This window comes from Musa acuminata, chromosome BXJ2-3 (assembly GCF_036884655.1).
Source record: "Musa acuminata AAA Group cultivar baxijiao chromosome BXJ2-3, Cavendish_Baxijiao_AAA, whole genome shotgun sequence".
In the NCBI taxonomy this organism is placed as follows: Eukaryota; Viridiplantae; Streptophyta; class Magnoliopsida; order Zingiberales; family Musaceae; genus Musa; species Musa acuminata.
In genome coordinates this window covers 34723970-34744487 of record NC_088340.1, presented here as the reverse complement: position 1 = coordinate 34744487, position 20518 = coordinate 34723970, and the positions used below count along the sequence as shown (strand labels likewise).

Here is a 20518-nt window from a genome sequence, read left to right as displayed (position 1 = left end):
TATATGGTCATACCTAATCTACTTCATAAAAAAATAATATATAAGAACTTATAGGTGATGTACACATGTAGATAGTGATAGGTGCATTAACCATCATAATATAGTGCATTATAAAGCTTTTGCTTGTTAAGAAGGTTGGGTGATCCTACAAGTAGTGCATGACAATGCACCAACAAAAAGATCCCATCAAAGTTTCCATTAAATGAAACAAGAATGGCCCACTGAGTTTAGGCATGCTTGTGGAATAAGAAATGCTATCCAAAATTATATATCCAAGGCAGATATATCAAACAATGACTATAGGAGGAAGAGGTCAAAAGAAGCAGTCTCAACCATTAAAAGGCATTGCAGATGACAACATTAAAAGAAGCAACATTTATTATATACACAACAATTAATCCAATTATATATAGAAGCATACATTAAAATTGGCAGAGAAAACAGTTTAAGAAATCATTCATATTTCATCTTTCCTTTCCCCCACCACAGTTATAGATCTGCATGGCTTCTCTAATGAGTCATGAAGTACTGGCAAAGGTAGGAAATGGCTTCGTTAATCAAACATTGAGGCTTATATAAATTAATCAAAGTTCAAATAGCTATTTCCCGCTATGAGCTATCTTTCGGAGAAGACATTATTCTTGTATCGCGTGTCAACTCTTCCTACCAAGCGCTAAATCTTATTACTCTATCAAAGCATCGTGACTTTCGTAAGTCATCAACTCTCGAAAAACACTGACTTGAGTATCAAAGATGTATTACTAAAAAAATCTGTTGACATCTCTTTTAGTCTTGTAGAAACCAATCACTCCATGAAAGAGGAAGAACATATGTCATTGGAAGTGTGCTCCAACTACTATTATTCATCAGTGATGTTGATGGATCGAAAAATATGAACCTAATCGGCTCCATTCAAATCAATACGGATGGATGAACGATCGTTATTGTAACCTATTATTCTTTGTAATTAATAATAATGAAAGTAATTTGGTAATTAGAATACTTCGAGAATTTAGAGAATCTTTAGCAGTTATCGTTCATTTAGAACAATAAGGGGACCAAAGAAACTGGTGAACCGATCCGACCCGTTTGAGTATATGGGTCGGATCCATGTTCGGGTCACGGTTCCTTGAGCAGTCAACGGGTCGGGCTGGATTCGATCCGGGTCGCAATTTCGGGTCCCTCGCCCGTACTATTTATCACGAGCTCCGAACGCTCCCACGGCCTTCGTCCTTTGTTCCGAGGAATTCCCTTCCCGTTCTCACCTTCTTCGCTGCGTCTCGTCACTGTAGAGTTTTCCCAGGGGGGAACAGACACTCATGGAGCCCTCTAACCTCTCCGCTCTCAAAGAAGAAGAAGACGAGGACGAGACCTCCGTCGGTGGAGGAGATCAAGTACGCCTCGCCGCCCCGTCCGCCTTCTCTCCCGACTCGATCCCTCCCCGCCCCGCATCACAGTGAGATTACCTCTCCGGATAGATCCATTTCCTTACCCTGTTTTATCCTAACCATCTGGATGCAACAGTTGTGAGATCGAATGTTTTTTGCGGGAATTTAGAACCCAGGAACTTGTTTTGATTGGTAACATTTAGAACTCTAATCCGAGCTGTCTCCGTTTCCGATCGTTCGTTTCGTGCTGTTCGGTTGGATGGGAAATTTCGGGAGATAAAAGATGCACGTGAAGCTACGGCATCTGATTGATCGCGTCGTTTGACACGATTTTTCACGGTGGCTATGCGTTTGTTCGAGTAAGATGTTCGATCAAGAGGCAAGCTAGGGTTCCATAGTGTCATCGCTTTGGTGTACTTCTCATTTGCGTTTCTGTAGATTTACCAGTTCATCAGGTGTAGAAGTTTTCTCGTTGTTCTTTTAGGAATGAGCAAGTCTAGTGATCTTACATCAACCACTGGGGGAGCATTGTCTTCCAGAACATATATTAGGCATGTTCTTGTGTAAATATGATTCTAATTGCATCGAATTTGGAATTAGACTTCAAGTACAGAAATTAGGCCTGTTCTCGTGCATGGACTTCTAATTTCAATGTGTCACTGCATGGATCTGATTCTGTCGCATCAAATTAGGAACTGGTTGCTATATGAATAAGTCTAATTAACTCTGAACCACTGTGATGTCATAACAACTTTCTGATTCATCACCAAGTAAATGTAGCATTGGAATGTTCCCTGTTTATGTTGTTCTATTCCTTTACTTTCTTTTGGGTGAGGTAGCTCCCTTAGTCAAGGGTTGTTCGTGTAGCTGCTTTTCTCTGTTATTAACCAAGCAACTTGATAGTTTTTCTTTAAAGGAAATTTATACTAAAGTTATCATTATAATTATGTGTAAGCAACTTGATAGATAGGACATGTAACTGTATATTAGAATGCTTATGCAGGAGTTCACTTCAAAAGTATGCACCTTTAGAATGGTCAGATTATTTTGATAAAGAAGATGATGTAAAAGTTCCTGGATCAGATAATGTGAGTAATCTTTAGTATTTTATGATATTTGTTAAATGTTCTTGATTTAAGTTTTTGAATTTGATTTCCTATCATAAGAAATTGTATAACATTATGCCTCTGCTGTTTTCTGATTAGGTTTTTCATGTCTATATGGCTGGATCTGAAGGACCAGTTGTTTTTTGCATACATGGAGGTGGCTATTCAGGGTATTTGAAACTTCTCAAGCCAGAGATATTAGTTTGCAATTTTGTATCTGCATCCTATATAACAATATTAGTGCTTCTTGTGTTTCATTCTTGAATTCATTTCAGGCTTTAAGTAGTCAACTCTATGTTTCAGGCGTTATGATATTTGCTTTGTGCAGTAATTTCACTTTTTGGTATAATTGGGATGAGTAACTTATGATAGTTCACTTTAATTTGTCAGTCACCAATAGTGTATAAGCATTGACTGATATGTAATACATTAGACAAGAAATTGGCTGATTATAATTAGAGATGATTTTAAAATATCTATATTTAATGTACTTTTCATTCAGATACTTCTGCCTTGGGAAATAGGTTTTGGATGTTATGGTTTAACATATATCACGTTTCCGTACACATAGTGCCACTATCTCTGTTCATACTATTATACCTCTGCTAACTATTTACAATAGAGTATGGTGTCATTTTGATCTGACAACTGTGATCATTTGAAGGTGCTTGCTAGCTTGTCTGGTAAAGACTTTGACAGATTATCACAAGATCTTGGGATCGAATCCCTCCTTCGTCACTTGCCCTTACAAAGAAAAAAGACAGTTTGGATGATTTGATGAATGATTGAACTAAGTTTTTCTTATCAATCTAAGATGAGGTCCATTTGTGATGGCTAAGATTTGCACTTGTCAATGACATTATGCTTCGGCTATTTTGTTTCCTGACTTTGTCTTATCTAAAGGTTAATTTTGGAACTTTTTAAAAAGAAAGGTGCAGCATCACGATCATATTAAGCTAACCTAGTTTGACATTGCAACAATCATATGACTTGTAGCCTTTATAATCTTTGTGGTCCCTGAAACATGGATTCTCAAATTACTCACTTTTTTGCATTAATGAATTATTACGATTTGAGTATTTGTGGTTATCATCTTTCCACACAAATCCTAAGGTTCTTCTTTGTCCAATAATACTTGTGATTGATGGTCTTCTGCAGCACAGCACCTTGGCTAGTAATATTCTGAATATCCATATAAAATGCATGCTTATGGATAAACATGACCATCTAATTTGAAGCATGTATGTGACTGTTTTGTCTGGCTTTCTTGTCACATTATATTCTTCATGATTAGTTTAGTTGGTCTGTAATCTAACTCCATCGACCATAAGTGGATATATTTGATGTCCATTTGAGCTTTTCAGGATATTTTTCCCAACAAATTTACATAGTAGAAACATAAGTCTAGTCCTCTATGATTATTAGGATATGTTGTAGAAGTGAGAAGGCATCCTCTGTTTAGTTCAATCAGATATGGCAATGCTGCTGAATACGTTTTTGGACATTTGTCTTTTGTGTGTAACTTCTTTTAGGTACAAGTATGTTTTTCCTCTCTTGTTTTTGTTATGATTTTGTTGTCAATCATGAAACTTCATAAACTTTTTTATAGCATTTTTAAGCAAGTAAATGACAAGATTTTGCAGTTGTCTTACATATTACGTTAACATTCGGCTATCACTTTTTGGCTAGGCTTTCTTTTGCTCTGGCAGCGAGTAAGATAAAGGAAAAAGCTAGGGTGTTATCCATGGACCTTCGAGGGCATGGAAAATCAGTCACCGACAATGACCTGGACTTATCTATAGAAGTGCGTGCTTTCTTAGTTGGTAAATCTGTCAAGAGAGCAGATTATAAATATTCATGACATCTTTGACAATTTTTCTTACAGGGATCGATAAAGCCTGTGTATTCTAGATGATACTATTTTTTTACTTAAAAATGGGAAGTAACATATTCAAATTTGCAGACTTTATGCAATGATATTTTGTGTGTTTTGAAGACACTGTATGGAGATTCGCCACCTGCAGTTATACTTGTCGGCCACAGGTTTTCTCATTGGAGCATAATGAAATCTTTATGATTATATTAATGCATTTGCTTAAGCTTGGAGGTCTTTTGTAGCTCAGCATCTAGTCATTTCATTCACAATTGGGAATTCGAAATATACACATTAATATGATGTCAAAGATGCTGTTTTTAATTAAATTATTAAATTATGAATTCTCCTTTGTCTGCGATCTAAGATTGATCATTTTTTGCATGAGCAAATTATATAAGAACCATCTATGATCAGTATAACTTATCATAGTGCAAATGAAACTATGGCACTTAATATATAATTCAAACATGGTTGACCTAACATATACAAAATTAGCACATCATTATCCTTGACATTGAAGTACAATATGAAAATGACTATTTCAAGTTCAATATGAAAATGACAAACCGAAGCATGTTTCTCCGGTGCACATGTGCAAACCGGTGATATTAATTTTGACATGCTTAAAAATGTAGTAAAGATTTACGAAAGTGCAAATAATGCTCACCTTATTTCCCTGACCTAGAGACAGTGAAAAAGAAAAGAAGACATGGATCCCGTCCATAAGTCTACTCTACTTGTCATGTTCAAGTTTCCCAAGACCAAGAGTAGCTTTCAAGCTTGTAAATCTTATTACTGCAGCATCCTTTGATCCAAGAATCTTTACTATCTATTTGCTCTCTAAGCACCTGCAGGTGCAATAAGACAACAATCCAGGTTCTTCTTGTGTTAACTTTTTAACTAGAAATTAGTCAACTAAAGGGATAATGCTGAAATTGCATCACAGAACTGCTATGAAGAAGAAAAAAATTTATAGCTCTCCTTGTGCACCTAGACAACTACTAGTAATTTATTTTGTTTGTTCCTTCATTATGTAGTGAATGAGAAATTTTATACAATGATATGTGTTTACGGTTTTGTTGTTGTTGTTTAAAAATATGTAACTTCTCATGCATGTGTTTTGAACATCTAATTTGTTTTACGTTGGACTAAAATAATCGATAAATAAATGTCTCTTCTAATTCTGTCCCTGTAGCATGGGAGGTTCAGTGGCCGTGCATGTAGCTGCAAGAAAAGTTATACGTAACTTAGCTGGTCTTGTTGTCATTGATGTTGTCGAGGTCTGTTTCACATTTGAAGCTGTTTGCACGAATGTTGATTTCTTTTTGTTGAATGCTAATCCAGTCAATTTCATCTTGAATAACAGGGAACAGCCATGGCATCCTTAGTCCATATGCAGAAAATCCTCTCGAGTCGAATGCAATATTTTCCCACAATAGAAAAAGCAGTATGTAGTATGCCACTAAGCTTTTTTGTTCTGATTGTTTGTTGTCATTTTCAATGAAAATTTTAGTCAAACATTGGATAATATCTGTTTTCTATATTTTGGCATGCCACAGTTTCCTAGTACAGTAATGCAAATATAGATTTTGTGTATTGACATGTTATCACATGGTCATCAAAGTGATCAAGTGTTTGAGAATGTTCAGGATTTGGTGTTGTGTTCTTAACAATCGTGTAGATATGGATAATAATAATTTTGTTTATCATCCATCACATGGCATTGCATGGGACCATTTTACCATATCACAGTGGGAGTTTTCTTATGCCATCATGGACTGAAAGTTTTACAAGGGACATGGATGAAATCAATTTTCAAGCACCATTCATTTCATCACCTTGGAAGCCCCGCAAGTGGCACACAGGATATAGTTGCAGATGGTACCTAGGACATGGCAGTTGAGAACTAAGCCATCTATTTTACACTTCTGCATAGTTTTGTTTGATGGTTTTCCTTTTTCTTGTTATTGGAAATTGTGGTGTCATATCGAGTTGTAAGCATTCCCATTATCAGTAAAAATTTTCCAATGCAAATTTTGTGTGCCTTCCATTGAAATAATAAGTTACCCATTCCATTGATAATGACACATCTGAGATCCTTGTCTACCGAATTGTTGCACTTACAAGCAATCAACATGTTTCACCTTAACAATCATTCATTTAGGTTGACTTCTTTGGCAGTGTGCAACAGACGACTGCCGCATAAATTTGCCAGACAATGCTAAGTCCATGATAGTATGTAGCAACAATATCACTCGTAATCCTAGTTGGTCCATATAGAAATGTCATTTGAGGAGTTGCTGATGTTGTCATGGTACATGTTGTTTAAGTAGCATGTTTTGTTTCCTTGAACTCTTGAGACTGTCAAACATAAAACTGGGGTGTTTGTTTCAGAGTATGTTTCTAGTAGCTTGATTGGAAATGCAACCCTGAAGAGCTAACCTCGCAACCAAATGTTATATTCCTTGGTTAAGAAACTTTTTGATATATGTTAGCAATTAAGTGGATTGATTTTCTAGTGTTGGCATATTTCATGTTGTGTCTATGGAAATTGCCCTTGTGAAACATTATCTGCAGCCCATATACTGTCATATTATTCAGCTAGAGATTTACTTAGTTGTCTTCTAGCTTTGTATGTTGTCTTAGTTCAAGTGCAAGCTGGCGTAATAAAGATTGCAAGGTGATATCTTTGTTCTATGTTGTCTTGGTTCAATTGCATGCTAGCATAATGAAGACTATGAGGGTACAGCTTTTGGTATTCACTCAAATGTCTTTTATGCTTATATCATCTCAACTGTTATGTTTGTACAGGAGTTTCTAGGAACTGTTCTGTTAAAGTTACTGGTTGTTGTAATTTGTTTGCATGGTCCACAAATTAAGCTCGATTGATTATGAAGTGTGGATCCTTTTGTCCATTTTACCATCTATCTATTTCATTTTTTGCTTTCTAAGTCAGCTTGTTAGTTCTCACTTAGCTATCGATGACAGACTTTTGTGCGGTTAATCTTAATACTTTGGTAATAGTTATTGTTACATATGATCAATCTTAAATTACTTGATCTGCAACATATTAGTTGTCTATTAACTATTGACCTTCTGGCAGAATCTAACTACAGTAGAATATCAGTCAAATGTCCCAGTATTCCTGTACTTAGGCACATGATGTAGCTCAGTTGTAAATAGCCAGCTCTATGTCACCCGATATTGTTGGTTAATCATTGAAGAATTAAGTGTTAAGGCTGACAACAGGTCTGTGAAACTGGTGATGGATCAAATCATAAGTTTACAAGATAGTTTGTGGTCTTGCACAGGAGATCTAATATTATGCATATAACAATTAAAAATAAGTTAAAGAATTTTTTTTCCTTACTTGGAGATGATTCAATAAATTTTCAGGGTTAAAATTTGAGGTTTCAATGAGGGTAGAACAGATTATTTAGCTAGTTGCAGAAACAAAGTTATATGTCATACCTACCAAAATCTTTTTGTCTGTATCAAATTTAGCATCAATTGTCAATTTTACAGATATATTGTAGAAATTTTTATCTAAGAATTTCATATGTAACAACCACCATTAGTTAGTCCTCTTGGGTATGAAATCTGCTTTTAGAAAATAATAAAATTAATGGACTATTATTTGATTTATCTAGAAGTTACAACATGCCTAACCATCAATTCAGATGCATTTGACTTCATTTTAATTCATTGATTACCAAATTCTGTAGATTGAGTGGAGTGTTAAAGGAGGCCCATTAAGAAATATTGAATCTTCCCGTGTATCTGTTCCATCAACACTAGTGTATGATGATTCAAAGAAGTGGTAAGTATACCTGTGGCTATATTATGAAATGACTTTCTTCAGCAATTTCATCAATTCATGCAGTCTGTGTTTGACATATACCTAGAATGTTTCTAATTGAAAGTTTTATTGCAGTTACACCTACCGTACTCCTCTGGAAAAAACCGAGAGATACTGGAAAGGCTGGTAGGTCGAAGATGTTTCTTTATTGCAGTATAAGCTAGAATTTTCTGGGGTTTTGTAACCTTCCGTAGATTTACTAGTCTTTAAGCATTCGAACCATAATTATCAAGCTCAAACTGAACAATGACTTTACTAAGCCTCGGATTACTAGTTGGACCAATAAGACAGCCAAGATCAATCTAGTTTCATGCTTTATCAAAAAATATAAAAACTTAAAAGAAAAATAAAATTATCTCATACTGGAAAATATTTAAAAATCTGAAAGTACTAAGAAGTAAGGAAATGGTGCAATATTTTGCAGCTAGAGATAAAATGATGACTGGAAAGAAGAGGGAGCAAGGACAAAAAAGACAGGAGGAGGTCAATTGCTGGGGAGAGAGAGAGAGAGAGAGAGGGTAGCGGTTCACGTATGAGAGGGTTCAATCATGCTTATGATTGAATAGACTGAAAAGTCTTCAAGATAAAAACAAGTAATAGCTTGGATGGAGGGTACTCTAGTCATTATGTGCCACGTGACAACAGGGTTGGTACTGTTCAACTCGGCCAGTTCCTGCAGGTCAATAAAAAATCCATTTTTGTTGATTGGTTTAAAATGTATTTCAAGCAAATTGATCTAATAAATGAATCAAACTGGCCAGAGGTCTTGTTCCCATTCTTTTGGTCCAGCCAACAATCTGGTTAGTTCTAATAACTATGATTGTAAGTATGGGTGATATCCTAGGATTTCTATTTCATTATGATCTTGTACTTGTAATGTTACAAATTTATTTAGAAGGGTTAAGATGCAGAAATTTTAGTTAACGGAGTGACTTTAAGATATTGTTTAGAATCACAAATCAGCAGGCAAATAGAAGAATTACAGTTATTCATATCACCCTCTGCTGTAGTTGTTATATCTTATTTGCTGTGTGATTCCAGGTATGAAGGCCTCTCAGAAATGTTCTTATCATGTCCAGTGCCAAAGCTGTTGCTGTTAGCTGGAACAGACAGATTAGACAGGTCCTCTCTGGCAGATCTCCAGCACACCTTACTATATATATCTTTAGTCCAGCATGTTGTCACTGATGAAAAATCAATTGCTAGAGCTGAATCTAGATAGTTGTCACCAAGGTTCGCCATACCATGGCATACTGCCCAGTACAAGCAGTATATACCGATCCAACAGGAGACCGGTATGGGCGATACATATCGGTTTGTCGGTATGTCCCATCGTACCATGTGTTAATACATTGATACAATTTGGTACATAGCATACCGATGGTTGGTCAGTACATCGGTATGGACCGGTAAGACAACTATGGTTGTCACAATAAAATATTATTCATTCTAGTCTGCTTCCTGTTCTTGTATTTGTGCACTTTGATGTGTAGTGCAGGCCATTGGCATAATCTGCAAGAAATTGTTAGGTTTAAATCAAGATATAGTGGAGATGATCCATTAAATTTCTTGGCTTCCATATACACAACTGAATAGTATGTTCTGATATGCAGAGCACTGACTCTTGCTGATTGAACTAACCTGATTATGCCGCTGTAGTGTCACGGACTTAACTGGTTTTGCTTAAGTCGTGCGGCACCCTTGCGTGTCCGTCCGCAAAGGTCAGCCTCCTTGAAATCTCCCATAGTCCCTTAGGACCTACAAAAGAGAAAACGGGTTAGAGAAAGCACCTCACTCGGGATCCAAAAGCAAACATTCCAGGAAACACTTCATAGACAATGCAAATTACAAATATACTTTACAAGCTCTGAACAGTTGCACAACAAAGGGTCAAAATGGTCAACTACAAATCGACTATCTCTCACAAGTGTCCATATGACACAACATTTATTTACAAGCCTAAGAAGACCACCAAACTCAACTAAAATAGGACTGTTAAGCCTTCGATCATTCCTCTACATGCTGTGCAAAGCATGAACAAACAGAACATGGACATACACAAGTATTACATCAAACATCCTGTTTAGAGCTTTGTCCGTGACAATAGGGCATTGAATTTCCATTGTCGGTTAACCTCTGGCAGCAATCCAGTTCATATTCATTGCATGGGTTAGCTTGCACCAATTATGTTTCAGGTGATTAAGGTAGGAGGATGTTCCAATTAATTTTCTTGGATTATGTGAGGATAATCTAACATCTCTTAGTATATCTCATAGTATATCAGGATAAACTTGTGAACAAATAAAGAATGCATAACCAAAGCCTAGTCTATACTAAAAAACAAAGCAACAATGTTTCAACTGGCCCCTGACCAATCCACGTTAGATCAGTCTGGCTCCTTACTTGTTTCGGTCTTGAACAACCTTGATTGGGTGTCTTTGAATGTCCAAGTTAGGTCATGCTGTCAAGTGGTCTGAGCAATAACTGCAGACTCAACAAGAATTTGCTTTTCATCATCAATCCTGGGCTTCTCCACAATGGATTAATTGGACCTAAGGCCTCAAGTGTGATGTCAATGAGATAAAGCCACAGGAGACTGCCATCTGCCCTGTGATGTTGACTGGTCATATTATGTTTTCTTCAGCCACTTGGCTGAGCTTGGGATCCACTTTTGTCGGACAGTGGAATGCTCTGTGGTGTTTTTGATTGTCTGGAAGTTCTAAAATGACAAGAAAATGATGAACAGAAGGAATCTAAGTGAAAAATGGTGGAAAAGGGACGATGACCAAATAGAAATGAAATGAAGAAAGCAGGGAAAAAAATTCTGTACTTGCTCTCTAGGTCCTCTGAACTCTCTCCATGATGTGGAACATCACCATTGTTATTATGGAAAGATTTCTTGCTGCTATTGATGCGCAAGCTTATGTTGCTTTTTTCAGTTTATAACCACTTTAGATGCAACTGGAAAGGAAAAGATTGAATCAATTTCCATTGATCTGTCCTTAATTATTGGTTTCCTTCCCCTTATTGTGATCTTATTTTACATATTTGTTTTTACTTGTTGAGGTCATTTGAAGGTCTGTTGTTATTTCTGTCAAATATATTCAGTTAGTACCACAATCTTTTCTTCGATCAGTATGCATCACCTTTTTGTTATGTTTGTTTGTGCCAATTGTCACGGGGTAAAATAACTGTCATGGAGCCAATAAAAAGAAAATTCCTTGCTTATCATCAACTTTTAATAGATTAATCATTTTAATGAATTGTTTAATTTATAAAATATATGAATTTATGTCATCCAACTTATGCCATTCTGTTGGATTCAGAATTAGCACTTCCATTCTGTCGCTCGTATACTTTATATTGTAAAGTTAATGTCTCAATGACAATCCATTCTGTATGATTAAACTTTTGAAGCTTTTGTAAAGTTTTAATCTATGGCCTAAGCACTATGTAGCCTTTGATGCTTTAGTAAGATGTAATCCATGACGCTGACAACTGTATGTCTTTTGATACAACAGATCTCTCACAATTGGACAAATGCAAGGCAAATTCCAAATGGTAGTTGTTCGGCACACTGGACACGCTATACAGGTGATGATCATTTCAAACTACCAATTCTTATGGCAAAAAAATGAACTGCAGATGTCTAAAATATATTAGTGATTCACTACTGGCCCAACATGTATGGAAAAGTTGCCTGCTTTCATCAGTTTAACTATTTTTACAACAACTTAAGTAGGGCTAATATAATAACCTCAAATTTCATATATTAATGTACAGTGTACACTTGGGGCTTTATATACTATGTAACAGTAGAGCTAGTATTACAGTCTCAATAATGCACTAAATTCATTAATGCGAGCTGGTTACATTATGTTATCAGGGTGTTCCCAATCATTCAGGCATCTATTTCTTATATGTAAAGCATGAACTTCATTAAAACTACATGTTCACATCATTGCTGTTATTGCAGGAAGATGTACCTGAAGAATTTGCATCTCTCATAATCAACTTTATATCTCGCAACCGGATAGGCCCAAATGGTGTCGAGGTTAATAACTCTTGTGACTTTGTTTGAGATCAAATTTTTTTTCTTATATTTTTAAGCTAATACATTTTTCCTTTGAATTTGCCATCTGCAATGATAGATCGTAGTATTTTATCACCGTAATCCAGCTTAGATGTAAATGTTAAGTTTCACTTGCCATGGTTTGTGTTCAAAAACAATAAATAGGTACCTTTTGGTTTAAGTTGACAAATAGCTTAAAATTTTTAAGCTGCATCATGTAAATCATATATTCAAGGAAAGATGAGATGTAGGACATGTGGAAAGAAAACTTTTTTTTTATAAATGATATATGGTACATGTGTTTTCTGCATTATGAAGATATGAAATGAAAGACGATAAGATTTTAAGAGGCCTCTGAAACCAACAAGGTCAAGTTCTTAATGTCATGATATCAGTTGCTATTTACAGACTATCACTATAGAGTTCTTCTGTCTCAATCTTGCATTTCTTGGTTAAAGAGCAACCCGACGTGATACACATGTTTATGATATTATCGGTATAGGACTGACTTTCGATGGAAGGTTTACAGTGAAATCTCCCAACAGTATCCTGTGAGCATGGATGGCTAGTAATTCTTTAAGTTTGATTATCTTATGCTCAGCTGCATGTATGTTTCTGAAAGACAGATACTAAACATTGTGAAGGTTGATCAGGCATCTGGACAACATGACTTCCGACCTTAAAATTGCATAAAAATATGTGGCATGAACTGTTTGTCTAGTTTGAGAACTTAAAAGCAGGGCAAAGGAGTAATTCATTGTGAATGGACATGCTAACCTGGTATTATGATGACCAACTTAGCAAAAAATTATAATAGTAACTTATGGTAATTTCCTCATCTCATAGATTTAGTTCAATCGGATAGCTATGTGATCATGGTGTCTCTGTTGCCTGTGCCAAACATCATGCTCGAACATGTTCTATGTTCATATTTTTTGTTATCATTGTGGCTTTCATTCCTTTTTAATTCAGTTCATGACTTGCATTCGCTTCTGCAGATTCCAGGGTTAATCCGACGACCACAGTAGAAGAACTAGTTTCTGAGAGGTGGCTGAGAAAATTGAGCAGTTCTAGTGGTAGAAAAAATAATTTCTCAATCGCTAAAGTTTGTATGTCTTTTGGATTTTTCTCCAGATTACATATTAAGCAAATTTGAGATCATCTTGGGCATGTGCTGTTGTCTAGTTAGATATGTTTTTCATTGTCTTTGATGCTTACATAGTTTAGCAGACAAGTTTTGTGTCAGCTTTTCTACATTCTGGGAACAAGACCACCTCTAACTCACAACTTGATGGTCAAGTGGTAACTGATGCACTGTACCTTGTATGTAATTGGCTGGAATTGATCGACATGATGTCGATCTGATCTTACACTGATGGCAATTCTATATAAATCGATGCTAATCTCTCTTATATAAATGATCTCAATTCTTTTCTTTTTTTTGAATCTCAAACTTGGTAAGAAAACAACTCGTCAGGATTCCAAATGAAACCAGGATGCCAAGTGAAGCAAAGCAAACAATATTGTGCACAGTTTGATGCATCGACTGTAAGAAAATTAGTTATGGAAATGGATCTGTTGATACACTGCGGCATGGAAGAGAATGTGCCACAAAATTGAATTCTCCTTTGAAGTAGAGAGAGTTCAAAGGTTGACGAGCGATTACTTACAGATTCTGGGAAGAATCCCTGTTTATCATCGGAACATGTGGGAAGCGTGTCACTTCGCTAATCACTGCTCAAAAGTAAGAAGACGGAATTCTGCTTTGGGAGTGGATGCAGGCGAAGACGGCGAAACAACTTCTCGAGGCCCGCGGCTGCCGCCATCGCGGATATACGAGATCGGCAAGAGGGCCGAGCTCTGGACCGCGCCTCCGAGTTGGACCGTGCCTCCAGCCTCGCCACCGTCATCGCCGACGAGCAGCTCGAAGCTCCACCCGATCGCTCTCAGCGACCCGGCGGCTGCGACATGTGCAACGTCCGGGACGGCTCTTCCCTACGGGCATCGCCCGAGCACCGGAGCAGGACGCAGGATATTATAGGATGGCAGGAGGATGTGGTGGTCAAGAAGGAAACATCGAGTGGTGGAGAGAGTCATAGTTCGTCGTCGTCGTCCGAGGCTATAGATGTGGAAGAGAAAGAATCTGGGTGCAGCGAGTGATCAAATTGATCAACATTCGACCCTTACCTCAAAGAGTTGAAAATCTTGGCAAAACCCTAATCGTCAAGATTATTACGCAAGGGAAGATTGGAGGATTTCTGGACGGGATCATGTCACCATGGATGCCTGCCGAAGGATGGACAGCTACTCTGACGGGGCGAGGCGCGGAGGCAAAGAGTTCCAGATCGATTTGGCCGGAATAAAGTGACGAAGCGACGGCTAATTTCCAAGGACTTGAAGATGGAAGATGGAGAAGCTGGTTGTATAGCAAATGTTAGTACAAGAAACCATAGAAATGGCATCAGCCAACGATTTGGGGATTCATTTAGTTTGAATGTTGACGTCTGGCAAGGGAGAAATGGTTAAGATCGGTTAATGGAAAATGCAGCAGTGCCAATAGCAGGTCCGTAACAGAGACGATGACACTGCGACCTACCAGAGGCTTGTTCAACAGGGAGGGTAACCATGGCAGGAAAAGTTCCTTGCAGAGTGGAGATAATGGTTACAAAAGAAATGCTGAGAGGTCTAAGCACCGAAGACAACCTGATATTGATCGGAATTTTTGGTTGGAATCTTGAATTCCGAGGTCCAACGATAACAACAAGCCATAATTCTTAGCTATTTGGGATCGGCTCAATGGATCTTTATCCATTGTTGAATTCCAAGGTATCATTAGAAAATATTTAGTCTCCATACAAATAAATGAAGTGCCTATACTCTCAAGAAATCATCTTCACCAGCCCTTGAAAGCCCATATCTCTACTTTGTCCTATTGGATTTATGCCTATGTTTTGAAGTTGAAAGCTTCTCTTCTTTCTATGCGTAGTGACTCCTACTAAGTGCTTTAAACTGCTGATAAATAATGATAAAGATCCTAAATGTTTCAGTGAAAGAGCATCCTATTCTCTTTTATTTTACTATTAAGTGTTGCACATGTCCTAGCTTAATATTTTGTTTCTTACCTTCACTAATAATTATTGTGGCTTGCTATATATGGTCCTTTCATTTCAACACAGGGAGGGCTACACACTGCCTGTTTATACACCATCTTACCAAAGAACGAATGTGGCAAGCTGATGCACATTGTATTTTTTGCTATCTGTCATACCGCCAATGTGTTTCTGCTTTTGGTTATTTTTTGCTATCTGTCATACCGCCAATGTGTTTCTGATTCACATTGCTTATCTTAAATTCAACCATTCTAGTATTGTGATTAATCAATCAACTTAGTTACCAGTTAATGCTCATGCTGAGGTTCAGGAATGTGAACTTCCATTATGGGTTTCTTTCTTCTAATTCATTCAAGAACGCATGAAAGACCATTTATGTTATTTACACATTTCTATCTGGTTAAATTTTTTTTGTGATAACTACATATAGTCAGAGGTAATTTGCATTAAGTTATTCCAAGAGTGTTTTCGTTCCTCACAGATCAGGCCTGCTTGTTCTTGTGATTGCTTATATTCCTGCATGTTGACTCGACATAGTGATTTGTTTGCATCTTTCTTTTCTTTATCATTTAATTTGTTCGTGTATTGATTATTAATATATATTTTTTCTTGTTTGACATGAAGGAAGAACTTTCCAAGTACACTGTGATGGTGATTCTAACTCAAAAGTCAATTAACCAGGTAAAATGGATTCACACTTTCTGCTCTTTAGTCTCAAGTTTTAATACATATAACTTTGCTATCTTCTAGCTACCTATCTTATAAGCATGTTTTCTCGTAGTTCTGGATTTACCTTCATCGCCATTATTCTCATTGTAAAAGATCTTACAGGTTTAGAATTGCACTCAATTTAGTACTTATAGTGATGATTGAATTGCTATGTTCTTGATCATATGTTGATGCTGGCATAGACAAGTGAATGTCCCAACAATTGCTAGTTCCAATTTGCCATTTTTCCCCTAAATTTTTTGCTCATACTACTGAACAAAATACATGGAAAACTATGAATCATTCCGTAATAAGTAGTGGATTTACAAGTGTTGGATTGTCTGTAAGAAAGTCATTTGCAGTATGTCTCCATGTATTTAGACTCTTCTAATACTGCAAGTAAATTTGTGATTTGAAGTAATTATACAAACAGATTATGTGTTGGAACTTATGCTAGTAATATATCATTTAGTCAAAATGGACAATGAATTGGATTACCAATTCTACCAACACGATACATTAATTTACACCTGAAAGAACTTAAGCAATATTTTGTTCCCACTTTGATCCTCACAACATCTAACTAAATACAAATTACAGTATGCAAATCTGGCTTTATCAACTTTAGATCAATCCCACCATGCTTGTGTTATTCTAGCTTGCTTGAAGCAAGGATTCATGGCTTTATCAACTTTAGATCAATCGCAACTATGCTTGAAGGAGGAAGTATTTGATACTGGCGTTTTCTCCTATAGCTTCATCATTTAAATTAGTAGCGTTTTGTTTGTTCCCTGACATGATTGCGTACTGTCACAAATGGGACGTCTGATGGGACTTTGTAAACTGGAGTGCATATGACGTGATGATGGAAGATGGTCAACGTCTTTAATACGCACTGACCAAATGTCATGTCTCCCGTTGCTGTGATCTTGTGGTGGTCGACCTTCCTCTCTTTGATTTCTCATCTTTTGAACTTATGGTCTTTGTTGGATTTTAAGAACAGCATCTGAATCAATCTCATTTGACATCTGTCTTTGATCCGTCATCATTATCAGCATTTTATATCCCAGACATCATCTCAGAGACAAGACTCGCCCTCCTTTTTGGGATCCATTCATAAAAGACAGCAATGATAACACAAGGCTAAAGGCTCTCTGCTAGTGATGAATCCAGTGTAGGGCTGTCTTGGCTCTTAACATAAGTCAATTGATGCTCATCATAATATTCAAATTAGATTGGAGATATCTTTTGACAATGCCATCTTCTGACAATGCCATACTATTTTTATATAGTCTCAAACAGTCAAAACTCCTGCTGATGCACATTTACAATTGCAGTTCTTATTCTCTGAATTATGCCTGTACTGGTTTGGCTAATATGGCTCTTGACATGAAATTGTTGAACTGTTGATTTAGCAAGGCAAGGATTAGTTTATTGATGTTGTTTGATACTCTCAGTACAATGGACTCTTTGTCTACTGGCACATGGATTTTGATTAAAGCTTGTGTAGATCTAAAACAGTGAGGCAAAACAAATTAAAGATGGAAGGTTGAGAAGAATTTTGCATGGAATGGAAACAATGGAGGAAACCGTAGACAGAACTTCGTACCTGTGATTTTTTTTTTATTGCAGAAAAAGAAATATAAGCATAGCAAATCAACAAGCTTAGGTTTTATCTATATGTTTAGAAAGGATTATCTTGCACAATTGATTCATGAGGAAGGTTTTAAGTCTGTCGATAAGATATCAAACAAAAAGAGAGGTTTCATGTTCAAGCCAAATTTTAGAGAAGACCATAATACATGTTGCTGCCCTATATTGCCTCTTGGCCAAATCGATCCAGCTACATTGGATCCATGGCCTAGAAACACCAAAATCCCAAAAAAAAAAAGGTGTCCTGTAGCAGAGATCTTTATACTAAGATGAGCGATTGCTTCCGTTGGAGGCCATGGATGACGAAGGGGGAATGTTGAGCTCAGGGGTATTGGCACTGGGGTTGGAGCTGGAACTGGATTTGGCTAGCTTCTGCTTGAGTTCAGACAAGAGCGCCTGGTTCTCCTGGTTGAGAAGCTGCGCCTTCTTTCTCAGCCTCTCGTTCTCCTTCATGATGTTGCAGTTCTGCAAGTACAGCTTGGTGTTGAGCCTCTCCATGATTTGCCTGCAGGAACAGTACCCCGGAAGCATCACAATCAGAGGCATGCAAGTGAAAGAAAAAAGCAAGCATATGCGGATGTGAATCCGAAGCCACTGCTGGAAGACGTCTGATTTCTCTTGCAGAATGATCACCTTGGATGAGAAGAACCAAGTGAGGCAGCGGGAGGAGATGGAATGCAGCGGGAGTGTGCCGTTATTTATAGTGCCCAGGAGCAGAAAAGGTGAGACATCTTCTCTCTCTCTCTCTCTCTGCACTCACAGGATTCATGCATGTGGCGACGTAAGCAAGCAGGGAGGGAGGTGAAGGCGGCCGAGAGGGGGAGGAGGAGGCAGAGGGTGGCGTCACGTGATATCTGGGGATGGCTCACCGGGAAGGCATCATGCGAGATGATGATGATGATGGCCCCAGAGATTCGCAATGATGGCGTCCCCTTCCTCCCTCCTCCCCCACCCCTCCCATCATCATCATCACCGACCCCTTCCCCCTTCCCCGCCATCGATGCGCTTTTGTTTTTTTCCCCATGATCGCATCGATGCCTCTTCTTGTTTCATTCACCACCTTCCCCTCACCTGTCTTCGTTTCTTCCTTCCTTCGAGATACTAACATTCACCACCTTCTCATTGGTTTGTGCTCTCGTTGCAGGCGTGAATCTGGCATTGCTAATAGGATGAGAGCATGAGGAGGAACTCCCTCTAGATTTACCAGGACAACTCGGAATGGAAACTGCAAAACTGCGTGTCACAGAACTGCGTGCGTCCCACTTGGCGTGATAGAATGAGGCTGTGGAAGGAGGAACACGATCTTATCATGCAAAAGGTAGGATTGCATGGTCAGACACCTGCAGGTGCCATCGAGTTCATGCTACTTACTGCATGCCTCACATGGCCTACCCATCATAAGCAACGCAGTGCCCCCTTCTTCTTCTTGTCTTGAGTTGCTGTCTGGGAGTCAAACTGGACTGATACATGATGATGAACAGGTTGGAGTATTCAATTCCTGCCCGCGTTAATTTTCTTGGATCGAGCCCACCGCGTTAAATACATGATGATGGCAAACTGGAAAAGAAGTCATCTGGAAGCTGGGTGTGACTGTAGAACAGATCTCTGTACCAATTAAGTCCGAGTTGAATGAAGTCGGAGGGAGCAGAGTCACATGGACCTTATCACCGGCGGTAGCTCCTTTTGTACCGTGTGGTCTGCACCTCAACAAACTGACGGCTTACCTGTTTGTAAAAGCTGTAAGTCCTTTGCCACCCAAATCTACGAGATCTGCGAGCGACCACAAAAGAAAACTAGGTGCCAAGTTCTACATCCAAGGAGGAAGACGAGGTAATAATATCTTTCCGCATTAAAAACAATGGAGGAAGAGGAGGTCAAATAGTTGGCGATCATCCAACTTAAACCGGCTTGTCATATTTGAATTAAGTCACCATATAATATAGAAATTCGGCCATCAGAAGGAACTGTTTGTTAGGGAATACATGCAACTCAATCATAAATGTGTGCGAACACTGTTGACTTGCAATTGCTTAGGAGAGGCCCAACAATTTGACAAGGGGGAGTAGGTATTCCAAGTGACAATTTAGTGAAATCATATTAATCTCCATCTTGATTACAATAATTTTAGACTTGTTGACATAGAAGTAGGTTGATCTGATCGATTGAGAGCTATGCTGGAGTTAGATCCGTGAGATTGTACTAAAACATGTGAGCTCTCGATCACCCGAACCCGAATAGATGCCCTCAATCTTAGATTCTCGTACAAGATGGTTGTCGAGTGGAATGATCGAGAGTTCAAAGAGAAGAGAGAGAAAAAAACTCAACTATTTATAGTTTGAAAGAACAATTTTACCCTATCAGTGACTAAGATTTTACGAGAGATGAAACATTAAATCAGAATTTATATATACTTTTAGTGTGGACAAGTAGCTGCCTAAGATAATCTACCTGTTAAGCTTATATTTAAACCAATAAATATAAAAATTGTTAGAAACTATAAAAGGAAAGCACAAATCTTGAATTTTGTATTTATTTTACTCGATTAAATATTATAATCCTTTCAACCGGTCTCCACGTTGGTGTCCACATCAATTTATTGATCCATCGATTTAAGTCTATAAATTGATTGATTTGATTTCATAGCCATTGTTTTCGATCCCCTCACCGAACGGTTGCATAGCCGTTCAGGTATTCCGTCCTTCCAAATGCATTGCATTGTATGCTACCAACAACGTTGCCTTGGACT

General features: G+C 37.7%; 1 protein-coding gene across 2 annotated transcripts; it reads left to right on the top strand.

Annotated features, from left to right (window-relative positions):
• The first annotated feature begins 1235 nt into the window (after positions 1 to 1235).
• On the top strand, positions 1236 to 19565 carry LOC135607875 (uncharacterized). 2 transcript variants are annotated; one of them, XM_065100049.1, is made up of 17 exons: positions 1236 to 1456; positions 2392 to 2476; positions 2594 to 2664; positions 4184 to 4298; positions 4458 to 4537; positions 5566 to 5650; positions 5737 to 5817; positions 8096 to 8190; positions 8305 to 8355; positions 9271 to 9351; positions 11751 to 11823; positions 12206 to 12283; positions 13300 to 15127; positions 16040 to 16092; positions 18284 to 18494; positions 18917 to 19090; positions 19254 to 19565. In XM_065100049.1, exons 1-13 carry the CDS (start codon positions 1320 to 1322, stop codon positions 13327 to 13329), a joined length of 1062 nt encoding a protein of 353 aa, XP_064956121.1. In that variant the 5' UTR covers positions 1236 to 1319; the 3' UTR covers positions 13330 to 15127; positions 16040 to 16092; positions 18284 to 18494; positions 18917 to 19090; positions 19254 to 19565. The 2 variants fall into 2 exon arrangements, with proteins under 2 accessions (XP_064956121.1, XP_064956120.1); XM_065100048.1 differs by having other exon boundaries at positions 16036 to 16092.
• The last annotated feature ends 953 nt before the right edge of the window (positions 19566 to 20518 follow it).